The sequence below is a fragment of the Pleurodeles waltl genome, chromosome 9, assembly GCF_031143425.1.
Source record: "Pleurodeles waltl isolate 20211129_DDA chromosome 9, aPleWal1.hap1.20221129, whole genome shotgun sequence".
Taxonomy (NCBI): Eukaryota; Metazoa; Chordata; class Amphibia; order Caudata; family Salamandridae; genus Pleurodeles; species Pleurodeles waltl.
Genome location: NC_090448.1, coordinates 546,983,151 through 547,000,689, shown reverse-complemented (window position 1 = coordinate 547,000,689; position 17,539 = coordinate 546,983,151). Strand labels below are relative to the sequence as shown.

Here is a 17,539-nt window from a genome sequence, read left to right as displayed (position 1 = left end):
GACATAACTACTTAACTGTTATAAACAACAAGCAATGTCAATGCCAATAGGTTTCACCTATGCAAGAGCTATTGGCTTTGCCAATATGTTTTAGCCATGTTGTTCACCTGCGTGGCTGCTGTTCAGCATGGTTAAAAGTTAGTGGCCTAGAGAAGAGTGTTGTAGAGTGTTGTAGAGTGGAGTGCCAGGGAGCGTTGTGTATTGGAGTGGCATAGTGTGGAGGCGCGTAGAGTGGCATACACTGGAGTGGCTTAGAGTAGAGTGCACTTGTGTTAATGGCATTGGCGTGGAATGTTGCATAGTATAGTGGCGTAGAGTGCAGCGTCGTAGATTAGAGTGGTTCATAGTAGAGCAGAGTGTGCAAAGTGGAGTGTCGCAGATTGAAGTGGGGCAGAGTAGAGTGCAGTGGCGTAGAGTAGAGTGGCATAGAGTTGAGTGATGCAGAGGGCAGAGTCACAGTGTAGAGTTGAATGTAAGAGTGCAATGGAGTGCAGAGTAGAGTCAAGTAGCATACAGTGCAGTGGCATAGATTAGAGTAGCATAGAGTGGTGTAGAGCTTAGTGTCATAGAGTGCAGTGGCAAACAGTGCAGTGGGTTAGAGTGGAGTAGTGCAGAGTAGAGTGAAAGAGTTCAGTGGCAGAGAGTACAGTGTTGCAGAGTAGAGTCTCAGAGTGCAGTGGTGAAGACTGAAGTAGAGTGGCATAGAGAGCAGTGGCGTAGTGTACAGTGATGCAGAGTAGAGTGCAGTGGTTAAGAGTAGAGTGGCGTAGAGTGCAGTGGCAGAATTGAGTGGTGCGGTGTGGAGTAGAGTGGCGCAGGTGAAGTGGCATAGAGTGGAGGCTAGAATGCAGTTGCCTAGAGTGGCATAGAGCAGTGGTTCTCAACCTTTTGACTTCTGTGGACCCCCACTTTATTATTACTGGAACCTGGGGACCCCCACTGAATCATTATTGGAATCCAGGGACCTCCCACTGAGACATTACTGGAAGCCAGCGACCCTGGCCTAAACATTGTTGATGATTTGAAACACAAAATACAGAAACAAGCATTCATCATACACAAATGATAACACGTTATTTAATTTGCAAACAAATATCAATAAAAAATAATTTTAATAGGAAGGTTGGAGCTTTTCTGAAATCAGCTGAAGCCACACATCGTCCATACTATATTCTGTTTAATGCACCTCCACTGCTCCCATGAATCAATCTGAGGATACTAATTTAATTTTTAGCCTCCAAATTCGAATTCCTTGCCTTTTACAGTACGTTTAATTTTTTTTAATTGTACACCTAGCCACTCGATCTGGTAATTTTATTTCATTTTTGAAGCAGTCGCGGACCCGCTGAGATGGCTTTGCGGACTCCCAGTGGTCCCTGGACCACAGGTTGGGAACCACTGGTGTAGAGTAAAGTGGTGTAGAGTGTAGTGGCATAGAGTGCAGTGTAAATTGTAGTGGTGTACAGTGGATTGGTGTAGAGTGCAGGGGCCTCGAGTTGAGTTTTACAGTGTAAAGTGCGTTGGCAGAGTAGAGTGAATTGGCATAGAGTGCAGTGTTGCAGAGTGGTGAAGAGTGGAGTTGTGTAGAGTACATTGGTGTGGCCTATACTGGAGTGGTGTAGTGTGCAGTGGCGAAGAGTGCATTGTCATAGAGTGCAGTGGTACAAGGTAGAATAGAGAGGCATAGCGTAAAGTGGCGTTGAGTGCCATGATGTAGAGTGGAGTATTTGTTTGCAACACATTTTTAGAAATAACAAAGTTTTGAAATACCTGCACAGTTCATTAGAATGATGTCTTATGCTAGAAAAAAACTCTTTCCTACTCCCAGTATAGGGCAACATTGTCACATAAATCCTCTCACTTTGAAGTCAGAGAAAGAAAAGTAAACAAGCACCCTTGAAAGACAGCGCCTTGCATTCACCTCGGTCTTTGAATGCACAGCAATTGCAATAAGAACAAGGTTTAAAGGCCTTTTAAGAGAAAGCGAGTTTGTGGAAGAATACAGGACTGAACCTGGAGATTCGAAAGCAAATAAGGCCAACAAATGGAAAGGCAAAAAGTGTGAGTTACACACTACAAAGCGAATGGTAATCAGTGAGCGGAATGCATTCCTACGTCAACTTTCTGAAAGTCCCCAAGTCCCCAAGTTATCTCTTGCAAACCAGACAGCTGCACTATCTGGTACTCTGCGACCTAAAAATAGAAACTGAGATTGTATGCTCCCTTGTATTTTTACTAACCATAACACACTTGTGCTATTGCCACTATTATAATGCAGTTTATATAACTAGTTTCATTTGTTTAATATTCTGGGGCATGAAGCGGAAGAATTTGTATAATAAATATAACCCAAAGTAAATACCAAAAATTTGCATAAGCATTATTATTTCTACAGTAAAAAAGTTTCACAGCAGTCATAAAATCTGCCTGGATCCCAAGCCCAATCCCAGGACTCACCTGTCTCCCTAGTACTCTGAGCTCAGATAATACTGCTCTGCAGGAGTCTGCTCTGCATGAGTTCCCCGTATATGGCAGCCTGGCCATTGTATGACTGGTCCACCCTTACTACCTTTCACGCTGTGGTTCAAGAGCTGCTTCTGTCCATTGTGTGCCCTGCCTATTTCTCTCTGACTTAGTCCCTCACCACTGGCAGTGATGTCAGGAGGCAGAGTAGGGATTTGGCCAGTAAAATCACATTGGAACTAGGCAGCGGTGCATCCCTCCCTATTCCCCAGCTCCTTCTCGACCCTCTGGCAAGGCATGCAAGAACAGTTACTCCTCTTTTATGCATGACAACATCCTTCACTTGCGAAAAGGCACCAGCTACAGAATTGGAAATTCCATTCAGAATTCTGTCAGATAAATTTGGGTTTGCATAGTTATTCTCTAATCTGTGGGCATTTACTTGTATTAGGCGTACGTGTGCAGGGAAATCAGTCAGATATGGAAATTCCATCTACCTGGTATATGCCCATCTGTTTAGTAATTGGGCCATAGTTTACATTCCTGCAAAATTATCTGAGTTCCTTCTCTTGCGCACCTAAGCACTACTGCTGTTATTGTATAGTGTATTCACGTTTAATTATATTTTTTCACTGTCTACCTTTATCAACCTATTTTCCTTCTTTGCCTTTAAAGTTTCCAAAGACTGCCTTAAATGTAATCTAGTAGTTTCAAATTTGCCATCAACACACTATTGTAAAAAGGAAAATGGGTCAATGTAAACACAAGCATGGCATGGATTATTCTTGCACACAAATAATCTGCCATTTGTTTATGATGTGATTATAAAACCTCTTATATGATGTGTTACACAGTGTGAAAAGGGAGCAGTGATATACAAGAAAAATCAATGTCCCCACTTTCATGGTGCAGAGGGATTCAAATGCTGTCTCATCTGATTATGACTTTTTTTTTAACACAGCACACTCAATGTAACCCATTCTGAGAAAACAAATAGACATAACTGCGCATCATGAAAATGTGGAGTCCTGAAAAGTGGAGGATATTGTGAAACACGTCGGCTAATCAATTATGATATATAATTTTCAGTGTGAATTGTACAGAAATTGATTAACTTAAGGAACAAATTGAATTTTGATTACTTGAAAATAAACAATTACCTTGTCCAGAACTACGTGTGTACATGCTATAAAATAAAGCCCAGAGAAGGGAAGCGCCAAAAAGTTGAAAAAAGTGTACATAGTGAGATATGGGTAACTTTTAGTTTTCAGGTACTGTCTCCCCAAAAGTTTTAGTTATAAGATGATACTGGAAATCTATTTGGAAGCAACAGAATGGGAATGTGAAAGAAGATAAGAGTGAAAATATGCTTTGTACACTTTGGCAGTTATCTCTAATGGGGTAGGGAGTTTATTTGAAATGCAAGGAAAAGATGTAGCATTTTAGTAGTAAATATTTAGGAAAATTGGACTGAAAAATGCAATGTTTTACCTTTTTGTCTGGATTTACTTGTCAATGTGTATAATGGCTATTCTTCAAAGCTATTCATAACATGTCAGTCTTCCTCCTTAAACGCTAAGCAATAAATATGTTTATGGAATTAGATAGGTCATTCCTTAAACATAAAAAGGCATTCCTTTGTCTTTCTAAATAATAGTAGATACTTAGTTTTTCAATTATCTTCAAATTCTGGGTGATTTGTTATGTTCTACTGAAATGTTACTTGAAGTAAACTGTAAATAAAACCATGAACACAGGACATGGACTGGTCAATAGCAGAGTCTGATGGACATTAGAAATCTGAGCATGGTTGGAAACCAGTCTCTGTTTTAAGGCAAAGGAGTAGATGTACCGTAAGGAGCAACATCAATGAATTGTTTCGGTTGTAATATTCATGCCATGCTGAACAATCTTATGTTTTTCTCCTCTGCAGGGTCATCAGAACAAAGTTGCAGCGGTCATGCATCCAACAAGTTCCATCCTCTGGCTACAGCACTGGTGAGATAAGCCAATTTTAATTACATGGTTAAACATATTTGCATATGTTGAATTAATCTCCTGGATCAATAATTCCGTGCACAACTATATCACAGGATCCTATATCATCTTGAAATGGCATGATATAGTCACTAGTATATTGAAATACTATTGAAAGGTTTGTATATCACTGATTATTTTAACTGTATTTATATATCGCTTACTGCCACTTATTTAAAAAAACTTTTGTTGTGATAAATAATAGAACTCAACCCCCCAAATAGATCGATTATGGAACCCGAGCACTTTCCTGGAGAAAATAATTAAATAGATTTAAATAATTTAGATGTCAAAAAGCATGCACTTCAATGTCCTAGTCCAACCACAGCATGCTTGATGGCTACCACAAGTTCTAATCGTTTATTTCCACCAAGGAGATAGTACGACATTCCCATAGAAAACTCAGAATCCACCTATACTCTTCTGCCTTGTATAGGCCCGATATGGTCACAGCTGACCTTCCCTCTTTAAGGAATTGCAGTGCTTGAAATTTCAAATGCACATGCTCTTAAATAGAACTTGTTTCCTTGTTGGTTGTTAATGCAAACTATGGAGATGGTGCACCACTAAAACATGCTTAGGATTATTCAGAAGTAGCAGAGCAGCATTGTTGTGAATAATTAGGCTTCGGATTGTGTACAACATAAAACCTAAATACAAGGCATTACACTAATCCAATCAAACTCCAGTTATGGCTTGGAAATGGGAAAGTGAGCAGATGCTGGGAGAAAAGGATGAATTTTCCTTACGAATTACTGAAGAATAACAGGAATAAGTTTAATCAGCTGCGGTTGAAACAAGAGGAGAATCAAAGATCACCATAAGATTTCTCACCAAACTTACTGGTTCTGGGAAAGGACCTAGAGAATCAGGCCACCAATTGGCTATCCTCTGTTTTATCTAAGCTTAAACTAGGGCAAGTGCTATTGAGCCAGTCTGCCACAGCTTTTAATCTGGTATGATAATCATAAGCAGAGACTCTCCCGACCACAAATGTATGAACAGGGGGTTGTCCATGTGTTGCTAGGAATAGGAGGGCCTAGTGCAGAGTATTTTTTATAAGGGACATGAGCCATTTCTGTTTCTAAAGAAGTATGGATGAAGCGGCCCAGAATCAGACAAATTCTAGAAGTTACTAATTGAAATACATGCACTGGGTGGGGGTCATCGGAGAGCCCAATTTCACAGAAATGTTTACCTTGGAAATTTAATCTGGGTCTATACTTGCACAACTGAAGAAATATGTATTGACTGTGTAATCCACAGTCATTAGAGGAGGAACCAAATCACCGGACTGGGAAAAGGAAGAATAAATACCATGCATTTTATCAACAAATAAAGTAGCTAGTTCTTTAAACAATTCTCTCACTGAGTTGTTACTTGACACTATTTGATTTTTATAACAGTACACATTTTTGTGTCTTACATTTCTTTAAAGCCTCTTTGTAATTTATCTCCAACCAGGTAATTCTTCCTCCAGTCACTCTCTAATAGCATGCAGGCTTGTGTATCTTCATTTATCTCCCTAATAAATTGGTGCAGAAGGCACACATAATCGTAATGTGTAATCTCCTCAATCAAACCCTGGTATGATGTAACCGAGTCATGTTCATATCACCATAACCTTACCCTTAAATACACTATACTTAATTAAATATCCTTTATTGACTTGGTCCAGTTACAAAAAGCTCCCAAAACCTTTACATTTTCATGGTTTAACTATTTCTGTGGTGTAAAGACCTGAAATATATCCCCAGTGACTCACAACTTGGAACCTTCACATATCTTTGAGTATACTCCTGTATGCTCACAATACAAGAGCAATAATAACCCACCCCTAGCCTGTAAAGGAGGTGTTTTCTTTATGCCTAACTCCTTATAGGTGGAAAGAGATAAATTGCACAAATAGCTGCCCCAATACATTTAAGTCCTAGTGGGTGATGAATGTTTACTCCGTCTTGCTGATAGAAACATTTTTGCAGCTTCAATCTGCAAGAATATACGATGGAAGTCATTATATTATAGCAGACCTTTAATTTCAAGGGGTGCCACGGGGTTCTGTAAATAACGTAATCTGTAGTCCGTAGCCTGACTGGAGTCGGGGAAGATCAGGGTCCTTTCCACCCATGTGCCTTCATTTGTCAGCTACACACATAATCATCTCTTTCTCTATTGAGCTGCCCAGCTCAGCAATTATGGTCCCTTTGGATTCCCAGGACACGTTCAAGGTTCTGGTTGAAAGTCTGTAAGCATTGTGAACCAAGAGATTTGTGTAGCAAAATCTTCCTCTCAAGGAGGCCTTGGAGCACTAACAAAAGGGACCTTCCTTTTCATCATTGCCAGGGATCCCCAGAAGAACATGTGCAGCCCTGGTTGTGTTCTGCAAAAATTCCATCTATGCCTCCATACAGACTAGGTGCTGGCAACACACTGATCCTGACGTCCTGTTGCACTTAATTTCCCACTTCCAGCAGAGGAATTGAAGACTTCCTTGGAAAGTTCATGTCCTTCATCACCCCTTTATTCACCCTCTATGATTTATTCCAGTCTCTTGTTCAAGGATGGCACTGTGGCATCTGAGGAGGTCACATGTTTCTTGTGATTTGATTTAGAGTTTGGCAGACAGTGTACTTTGTCACAAATGCGACACAATAATCCACCCTTTCGAACAGTCAGTCCTCCAACCTCAGTTAGAGACAGGTGGACCTTAAGTATTCAATCGACTGAGTGCCATTTGGCTCTGTCATTGGAGTACTTCCAATGGAGCAGGGGCCATCAGAGGAAGATCATTACACCATCTGCCCAATTTAGGTTGAATGATGTAATAGCTTTTTTTCCTGTGCACAGTCGCTAGGAAAAACCTGCGCCTCACCTCCCCCCTTTTCAGAAGAAAAGTCCCAGAGTGTGGGGGTCACTAGTTTTTTTCTTTTTCAAAAACAAACTCTGGCTTTGAGAGTTGGTTTGTGAAAAAGAAAAAAAGTGTAAAAGTGTGGTATACATCCCTCAAAGCTGATATTTCACCAAACATGTAGAACATTGAAGGGAACTGCTGTGATAGCTGTTCTTTTAAGGTTACAGAGATTTCTATGTATAAAGTTCCAGGGCGCTCTGCCACCCTAACGGACTGTACTACGCCTGCTAAACTCTAAATCAGGCCTTTGGTAGCCATTGCCGTATTCTGCAAGTGACTTTATGCAGGTAAAATGAGGAAGTCATTGTCCGTAATGCTAAAGTCCTGTTCTCCGACTTTCACAACCCCAGGCCTTTCTTCTTCCTTGGCTGCTTGGAGCTCAGAGAAAGCCTCTCTGCTCTGTGCCATCGACAGCCCTGCCTGCATCTTACATTCCACATTTCTAAATATATTTCAAAACAAATCCGTGTTTCTAATGTTTAATCCAACATTAATATAATGCTCTTTTTAATATAACCTTCGCACAAAGGGAAGTTTAAAGTAAGTTTGTTTACTTTTAAAATATTGTTGACATCACTGTATTCAACTCATTGCGCCTGATTTTTTTTCAACAAAACTTTCTAATATTACTTTACTTCTTATTGATTTCTTTAAAATTTATATAAACTTGAGGGCAGGTTGCTCTCTACACAACCTGTCATTCAATGAGGCCTTCAAAGTTCAAAATATTACTACCTATGAATTTCTAAAAATGTCGGTATATCCTCAGAGTACTGCATGATAATACTTTATACATTTTATTTTGTTGGGCGCATCTATATAGTGCATACTTAACCTATGCTGGGTACGTGTTTACATAGGAAACCAAATATGTACTAAAACATGATTGTTAGAGATGCATTTATTGTGACCAGGATTCCTTGGGTCATGTTCAATGTGTCATCGCCACATTGTTTTATGTTTCATAACTATTGGTGTTGCAGGAGCAGTTGTTTTCTGGTTTGTTGCACGAATTTTAAATTGTGGTTTGTATCTTCTTTTCCTCGAAAATTGCAAATATTGTTGTGAGTGCCAGAATTAGGCATTTTTAGGAGAAAATGTAAGTTCTTTTGTCTGCAGTTGTTTAATTTCTTAAGTATTTTTCGTCCTCTTTTGCTTATATAGATTTTAAATGTCCCATGGGTGTCAATTCACCAAACAATCGGTAGAGGAAGTGACATCACATACCATTTGACCTTTATGTTCACTCACATACACACGCTTACACATACAACACGTCTCTCTCATAAACAGATTCATCCAAAAGCACGCACACAACATACATTTACAAGCATTTTTTACTAATTAAAGAAGCCAGACAGGGTCTTATTCTCTCTCTTATTGTTCTCCATTTTTTATTACACTAATTGTGAACAATTTAATATTATTCACTATTAATATAATAAAAAAGGGACAGAAAACAAAGAAAGGGAGTCTCACTCAATGCCCATAACAACGTGTTGCCATGTGTTTCTGGTACTGATTTTGCCACCTCTGAGGCCAGGGGTCGCAAAGACAGTGCCAGAGGTCGTAAGGGGTAAAGCAGGCATCACAGCTGCGACCCCTGGTGACCCCTCAATGACGTCCATGAAATTTCCCTTCCATATCCATCTCTGGTGTAAAGTTGACTTCTAAGTGATTAAAAGAATGACTGTTGCTGTGTGTTGGCTACCGTTATTGTATCATGCATGTCCTTTGCCAGTGCATTTAGGATGGTTATTGAAATAAGCTTGTTTACTTTGGATGACGTGGACATAGTCATGTCTTTGAGTGTATCTGGCTTCCGAACTTCCTTTTAATCATCTGCATCCTGCTTTTGACCTGTAGCAACCCTATCAGTGAAACGTCTATACTTTATTCTTTTTTAAATGAATCTGCGATTTGTGCCGCCGTTTTATTGGGTAATAATTGTAGTTGGTCAATAACTTTCGAAGCAGTTCTTTAAATGGACTGGCACTGCCAGGTACTGAGCACATATACTTCTTTGATTTAAAAGGATGAGTACCTCCACTTCCCAGCCCTGCTACAATACATTTAATAAGAGAGTACCTGCACTTTTCAGTAGCAAACCGGCACTGTAGGTAGTGAGTATGAGCACTTCTATGTTTCCATTTAAAGCAGTGGTTTGAAGGCTAAACCGTAGTTTGATTATGATAATTTCAGAATCATTTCTATGTTCCATTTTTGTTATACTCAATGGTTTTAATTTCCTGTGCATTTTATTCAATAGTTCAGTTTGGTTCTTTATCAGTGTACTTTGTGCAATCAGTATTACTGAAATCGTCGAATGCGTTTTGCTGATAGCCACCTTAGCCTCTAATTCCGGATATACTGATGTTTTGTATCCTTAATTCCTCCTGTGTTATTTGCATTGATATATTACAGTGGGTGTTCAGTTGTAAATCTTTGGAGGAATATAACCCTTTGGTTTCCATAATTTCATCTTTTTAATTTATTAGTTCTGTTTAGTAAAGGGATTCATTAAAATTCCATAATCCAATGGGGCTTACTCCGTGTACAGTATGTGAATTATCTTCTCTGCTGTAAAGTGACTCAGAGTCTGAGTTGTTTATTATTTGACACTGAGCTTGGTGGTCAATGTATAATGTAGTTGTTATTTGGTGAATTGGGTTCCTTGGCATGTTTGGCTCATTTCTTTCCTGTAGGTTTGTAGAAATGTTTTCTTTAAATTCCCATTATTTTTCAAGTTATGCTGGATCTCTGAAGTCTGCTATAAGTTACATTAAGGTATTGTCTGCAGCTTCACCTCACTGTGTTTTATTTGACTCATTGCAGGACATAATTTGTCTTCTCCATTTAAAGGTGTAATTTCTGGTCTCTGTGATCCAGCTTCTAGTTTTACCTGTCTTTTCTGATAACGTATTTGACAAGGCGTTTGCATTGTTAAACCTTTGCAGTGGCCTGGTTGCTGAATTTTACCTAGAAAATGATGATGGTTATTCCATGCCAAAGTAGGTCCCAACAATTCTGACCGAGCAGCATATGGGCAAATGACACACTACTCCACCGGAGATTTAGCAGTGTATAATAGTGTACACTAGTAGAAAAATCTCCAAGGATACCCTTGTGAATAAGGTCCTGATTACGACCTTGGCGGATGGGACACTCCATCACAAACTTGACAGATATCCCGCCCGCCGTTCTACAAGTTCCATATGATATATTGGAACTTGTAATATGGTTTGACAAGATCTCTGTCACGTTTGTGATGGAGTATCCCATCCACCAAGGTCGTAATGTGGCCTTAAATGTAGCTACTTCAGTTACACAAGTATTCATGTTGAACTAATTGTGGGGTTGGGTCAAATGTTTTGATTAGTTACTGAATTCACTTTTTGTACCCCAATTTCTTTCATGTTGGGATCTTATTCAATATGAAGTTTTCCTGTTATTGGCTGAGCTGAATTCCGATTTTCAGCCTGCTAAATGTAATGTCATCTGTAAATGTCAACAGAGCCTGCCCTCAACCTTGCTAAATTCAGCCCTCACAATTTTTTAAATGTAGACAGTCTGTACTCATGGAAGTGAGCCTGCTTAGTTAAACATAAACTTAGTGTACTAAGAAGAGCACATTGCATTTCTAGTAGCCACACTGTCTGAAAATTGTAATAGTTCCTCGAAGGGAAAGAAAAATGACCTTACTTCAGGCATTTGTCCAAACCTAGGGCCTAATTTAAAGTTTGGCGAGATGGGGTTACTCCATCACAAATGTGACAGATATCCCTTCTGCCATATTACAATCCCTTTATAGCCTATGGGGATCGTAATACGGCGGACGGGATATCCTAACCCAACCACCAAACTCTAAATGAGGCCAATAATGTTTTAATAATAGAAAAAGTATTTTTCATATGCTGATGAACTAATTTGTATAATCCTCTCAATTCAACAGGGTATGGATGTCGATCTAAATCTAATTCAAGTAACCAGGAGGCTATTCTGAGACACTGGGACAACGTAATGTGTTCTCAGAAGATCGTTGTCCCCATTCTTGTGAGCAAAAATGAACCTGCAAATGAAAAGACTAATCCCAAAGAAATACCAGAAACAACAAAAAACAACAATAGAATGTGAAAGAAAGAAGAGACAGACAATCAGCAAACTGCAAGAAACAATAACAATCACAAACAATATGCAAAGAACATTCATATTGTGAATATCGTCAAATGGTATTAAATCCAGTGTCATCAAAGACTACACACAGATGAATATCCAAGAAGTGCAGCATATGGGAAGTTCAGTTCCTGTTGTTAACGTGTATACTCCATCAAATCTTCAAAGGGGAGAAAAGACAATTGTATTCTAAGATTGGACTCATCTTACGATTTGATCAGCATTGCGTGCACAGTATTAAATAACAGAGAGTGCGCAAAGAGTTTTAAACAACCTCCTGAGCAAACTGCTGAGAAACCATGTACCGGTTCCTTATCTAGGAGTCACATCAGGCAGCTGTCACATCTAATCCAGCAACACACATACACATGTCAATCTTTTCAGTCAGCTATCCTAGGTGACCTTTAAAATCATTGTTGAGAATGTTTTTACCTTTAGTACATGTGCTAGTACCACATAAAAGACAACACACATGCACAAACATGCTGGTAAAGTGAAAAACTAAAAAATCTATTATGATTGGCTCCAAATCATAACTGGCACACCAAATGTGAAGCTCTTCTCCCGAAGCCTCACATATGGTGGTGCACGTCAGAGGTTGCCAAAGACCAAACCTTCCTGGGGGACGGCCAATCCCCACTGCACACAGCTGAAAACAGTATGCAGCTCGGGTTGGTCAAGCTTTGCTGTGTATCTTTTTTTTTTTTTTTTAAATCTAGCTTGGAAAGCTGACACCCGTGGAGTGTGTGCAGGACCCACGAAGGGTTTAAGAATCAGAAATCCACAACTGAACTTGCAAATCATGTGATTTTTTTTATTTTTATTATTTAGTTTAATGGCGGGTGGAATACATTTTGGCCACATCGAAATGGGCCCAGACTTCAGGATATGCTCAACTTCTGCTGTTATGCTATTTTATTTTGGCCCAACAGTGCTTCATATTGGGTAATGGCTGCAGCAACAGCATTTTTTGTGATGGGCAGCGCGCATTCCTCTTCTTGGAGCGCCCCCACATGTTTCCACATGCCAGGGGATGCTGACTCTGTGCTCTTAAGCCCCCTTTTTAGGGTCGAGCGTGCAAGCGCCGTGGCCCCTTTTGTAATCTCTCTGTGGGCTTTTAACCACACCCATGTCACGCCCATCTTTTTCATTGGTTCGTGGGCTTGCCTTTTAAAATTCGCTTGATTTAATTTGTGAAAGGCATGCATACGTCATGCCTTTTCCAGTGTTTAGCCCTCCTCGACAGAACCGGTAAACCACTGAAAACATACGAGGCTCCATGTTTTCCGCATGGCTTCTTGACTACTTTTCCTTTTTATTTCCTATGTAGCGCCATCTCGCTGGGCAGTAGACAAGCACTTTGCATGACATCGACCCTGTTACATAGATAATAGCATAACAGGCAATACATTTGACTGCTAGAGAACGTATGTTTCAGTTTGTGTGCTCCTTCATGCTCATGCTCATGACGTGGTGCAGTAGACGAGCGCTTTGCATGACATCGATGCTGTTACATAGATAATAGCATAACGGCCAATATATTTGACTGCTAGAGAACTTCTGTTTCCTTTTGTGTGCTCCTTCACGCTCATGCTCATGACGTGGTACTTTGAATCAACTCGCTTATGTAAAACTGTATTCATTTTAATTTTCAATTTATGTGGCAAGAAAAGTCGGGTTAGGACTACAACGCTAATAGCTCTAAGTCAGATGCTTGTTTTATTTTCCCATCACTATGCTCTATGCATCTTGTTGGGTCAGTGTGGCGGCCACAGACCTATTTTTGTGATAAACAAACAGTCAGAGCATGGCTAGTTCGCAAATCTGCAGCTAGATTCTTTAATCTGGACAGGAGAAAAAGTTCCCTCACCCAATAGCGTGTATATACTCTTTTAATTGCTTTTGGGAAATCTCCATGGATTAGCAATTCTCAAGAGGATCCACAAGTTACCAGTTCAGATAGCTGTAACTTACTACGTTTTTAAGATACTAGAAGACAAGACAGAGGAGAGTAAGGTAAACAATTCTACCTTAAATGGAACACACATCTCTAACTGCTACCATCACCGTTAATTTAAGCCATTCTGTCTGATCACATCCAACCGATCCTCTCAGTTAGTTTTTTCTTCTCTCTTTTTCAGATCTTTTAACTCTGCTTAATCACTCGCTTGCCATTTACCTGACCCCTTTTCTATTATAAACCCTGTAATACTCTGTCCCTTCTCAATATGTCAGTGCTGTATTTCTCCCTCCTAGTCCACTACATGCAAGCTGAATCATAACCACTCCTTGTGGCACTCTGATTATGCAGTTTCCCTTTTCCTCACTCCTAATATTTTATGCATCCCTAGGCACTGTGCTCCCGTGCTCTACAAATGCTGCTATAATTTTATATACTTGCTAAGAATGTTTTAACAGTTCCCATTTTTGTTAACCTTTATACTATGCTTGCTATAATGTTTTTGCATTTCTTTATAATATTTTTACTGTCTTCTGCAGGGCCATGAGAAAGGGGTGGGGCAGAGGTGACATTCTCCAGCATCAGTGCTTTTTCATTACTCTGCGCAAACACTGCAAAGTTTATTTATAAAATATGAAGCAATCTGGCCCAGTTTGTTACAAGAACTGCCATGTTTTCTCTAACAGTGGAGAATACTTTTTAACTTAGAGGTGCGAATGCAATGTAGGACACAGTGTGAAATGTATGTCCTGGCCACGCATAATGTTCCGACATGTCTGGTCTTTTGTACATTGATTTGGTCATGCGTGGGAGTCTTATTCACAATACATAAAAACTAAAATAAATTAAATAATACAAATTGTTAAAAATGTCAATTTCCGCAAGATGGAAGAAATGTCTTCTGAGTTGTGGAAATTGGAAAACCTCAGAAGTGATTCCAGTGGAAGTTGAAGAATGTTCCTTACCCTGATACAGGATATGTGAGATAGAATGCCATTATGTACATATGTAACGTGAGTAGAAGAAACCAGTTAACCATATAAAAGATCAACACCATAGATGTGGGAATATGCGAACTGAGGTTTCTGACAAGGTGCCCAGTCTTGCTAGTAGATTGTAGAAGGCTAAGATGTGGGAACATGCGAACTGAGGTTTCTGACAAGGTGCCCAGTCTTGTTAGTAAATTGTAAAAGACTATGGTTTTGTCTTACTAGACCTAGCTTATTTAATTGCTCATGGTGGCAGTCCAACAAAGTGCCTCTTGCTTTGTCACTGAGCACTTCCTCCGAATAAATATGTGGAATACCCAAGCCCCCAGGGAGGAAGCAGAATCTGCCCTGCTCATGGTCACAGGGAGATCCATACTCCTGAGGCAACCCTTAAATTTTGTTTGCATTGTGGATGGTGGGGATGTGGAGGAACCTGTTCAGACCTAATCCAGAAGCTTCAGCAGCTCTCCAGCTGCTCCTTTAGGTGCACCAATAGCCTAAAAAGAAGCTTCAAACTCTGTCAGGCAGATATCTTTATGGATGGATGAGGAATTATGTTTCATGAACGTAGTTTCAAATGAAACATTGTACATGAGGAGGGCCTTATAATATAAACTTTGGGTGTAAGGATAATGGAGCTAAGGGAGGGAGTAGCTTGAAAGATAGGAAGTGAGATTTACAGTAGAATTAGACAAACAAGAAAAAAGGGAGTCTTTAATTGAGAGGAGGTATCACCATCAGAGGGTAGTCTAGCACAGGCCCATGAGATGTTGGTCGATGAGAAGGTTTTTGAGATTCATACCAATATAGATAGTAAGCATGCAATGAAGTTCCAGACCCTAAGTGCATTTTAGGAGAAGGCTTGACCTTGTGTCTTCTTCTGTCTGCTCTTTCTTGTCTTGAGCATTGCAAAGTTACTGCCGCAGGAGCTGTAGAATTTACCAGAGATCCTATGTCCTCCACTTCCTTTACTTAATGCTGGTTTTGTGTTCCAGTTTACAAGAAACCATCCATTCACACCCCAGTCCTTCGGTGAGTACCTGAGCTAATGACCCTCCTCCTAATGACAGAGTTCATCAAGTTGCTGGAGCACTTATTTTGCATCACTTGGCCACCTAGCATCATCGTCTCATGAGTGATTGTCAGCCACTTCTTTGTTGCTCTCCGTGTTATAACACAGTTTGAGGAAGCTTGACACCTCCTTTATTCTCCATAAGACTAGTTATATTTTTGAATTCCCAAGCCTAATTGTGCAACAACCCCTTGATTATTCTATCTGCTTTCATAGAGACAAAGATTGTTCGGTGGACTGACACGCTCCAAGAATTCGCTCACATGTTCTTTCTGAAACCTTACCCACATTCCAGTGTTTGGTGGTGGAAATAGCTTTCTGTGAACAATGTTTATACATTTCACCACTCCGATGATCCAGTCCTACGTTAATAGCTTTCTAGGAGATTCAGGTATACAGTGGGGGTACATACAATTACCCCAATAGCTTTCTTCTCTCCTCTTTTTGTATGACTGATGAGGTTCTGCATTGTAAAAGCCCTGCCCATGTAAAATGGGCCATTCTCAAAACTCAGTAGTGCCAATAAAGATAGCAATCTTGTCATTGACCCACTTCCTATTGTCGGGTTGGATCGTTCCTAATTCCAAGACTCTTGATCTCACCAAGCTAGCCTCAGGTTTCTCATCTACTCTTCTTCTTGATTTAGTGGATCGGAAGATCACTGATTTGGCTGCCCTATAGAATGAAATTACAAATAGCTTCACATAACTCAAGGTAAAAGGCACGAAATCTGTTCTATATCATCCCAAGGAGGTAGATCAAGAGAACCAATGGGGAAAATGTGACAGCAAAGCCCTTTTATACCTATCCTAGAACATCTTCTTACCACCATAAATCCAAGTACAAGAAAGACATAATTGAAGCGATAGTGATCTCTTTTAAATCAAATATTCATCATGGTAAAACTGAACAAAAACACAGTTTTGAGATCATAAAAGCAGCATCTGCCCTTCCATCACAGACGAGTATCCAGATGATCTGTACGTTTTGCCCTACTTTGAGGTTCCTATTTTTGTCAAAGGTACTCAAAAATGTGTTAAAATCCAGCTGGATCAGTGCATCATAGACAAGCTCACTGGATAACTTGTATTAGATTTCACTCTTTATCTGCAAAGGTATTTCTGCACCTGTGTATCAGACTCTTTTCTTCTGAAGATCTGTGTTAGGATGTTCAAACATGTACATTTTGGGTCTTCTTGCACACCTGTGCAGTCTATATTTTTTCATCACATTCAGGGCTTTATTTAGGTGCAACCTCTGCATCAGTATCTCATTGTGCCCTGTAGATATAACATGGGTTTTCTCCATTTTTTTTAAAACAAAAATAAATCCCAGATTACTCTGATTTTCTGGAGTCTAGAAAGGGGTTTCTGAATGATGAGGTATTCTGCATTATCAATCATGAAAGATCGGAGCAGGTCAATAAATTATGGCCGTATCACTGTACACTGTTCATTTAATGAAAGATGTCAATCCCAAGACTATAGGAAAAGTATAATAACTATAAACATTCTAATTCTGTAAAACCTAAGGTGTCTGCTGGTGTAAGCCAGATTTCCCTCGATCTTTGTGTTTTTGGGCAGAGCATGTTAAACTTGATGTTTGTCAGATTTTCTGCAATTTTTCGCCAACACATGGTAGTTGCCTCCAGTCTTCTTCACACAGGGACTGAACGCAGCTATGCATGACCCACATCTATGTTCCACTTAGTCTGTAGAGTGTGGGGGAATCAAACATATGTTGCTTTTCAGTAGATATCGGGATGACCACAGGAAATAAACTGAGTGCAGTGCATTCATGAACTTTAAGAGGCAACTGAAAGGGAAGTGCTGGTGTATAGTGGCTTCCTGTGTTTTGGTTGCAGTGTCACCCCTGGGTCATATAGAAACTTACCAGAACCATATATTTTCCAAATATATATGCATGGTGTGATT

General features: G+C 39.8%; 1 protein-coding gene across 2 annotated transcripts in view; it reads left to right on the top strand.

Moving 5' to 3' along the window:
* LOC138259622 (uncharacterized) overlaps window positions 1-16,917 on the top strand; it is an 83,253-nt gene extending 66,336 nt beyond the window's left edge. For both annotated transcript variants that reach the window (XM_069207473.1, XM_069207472.1), the window contains 2 exons: window positions 4,397-4,461; window positions 11,364-16,917. In XM_069207473.1, coding sequence (XP_069063574.1) covers window positions 4,397-4,461; window positions 11,364-11,545 — 247 coding nt within the window. In that variant the 3' untranslated portion in view covers window positions 11,546-16,917. The remainder of the gene's footprint in view (window positions 1-4,396; window positions 4,462-11,363) is intronic.
* The last annotated feature ends 622 nt before the right edge of the window (window positions 16,918-17,539 follow it).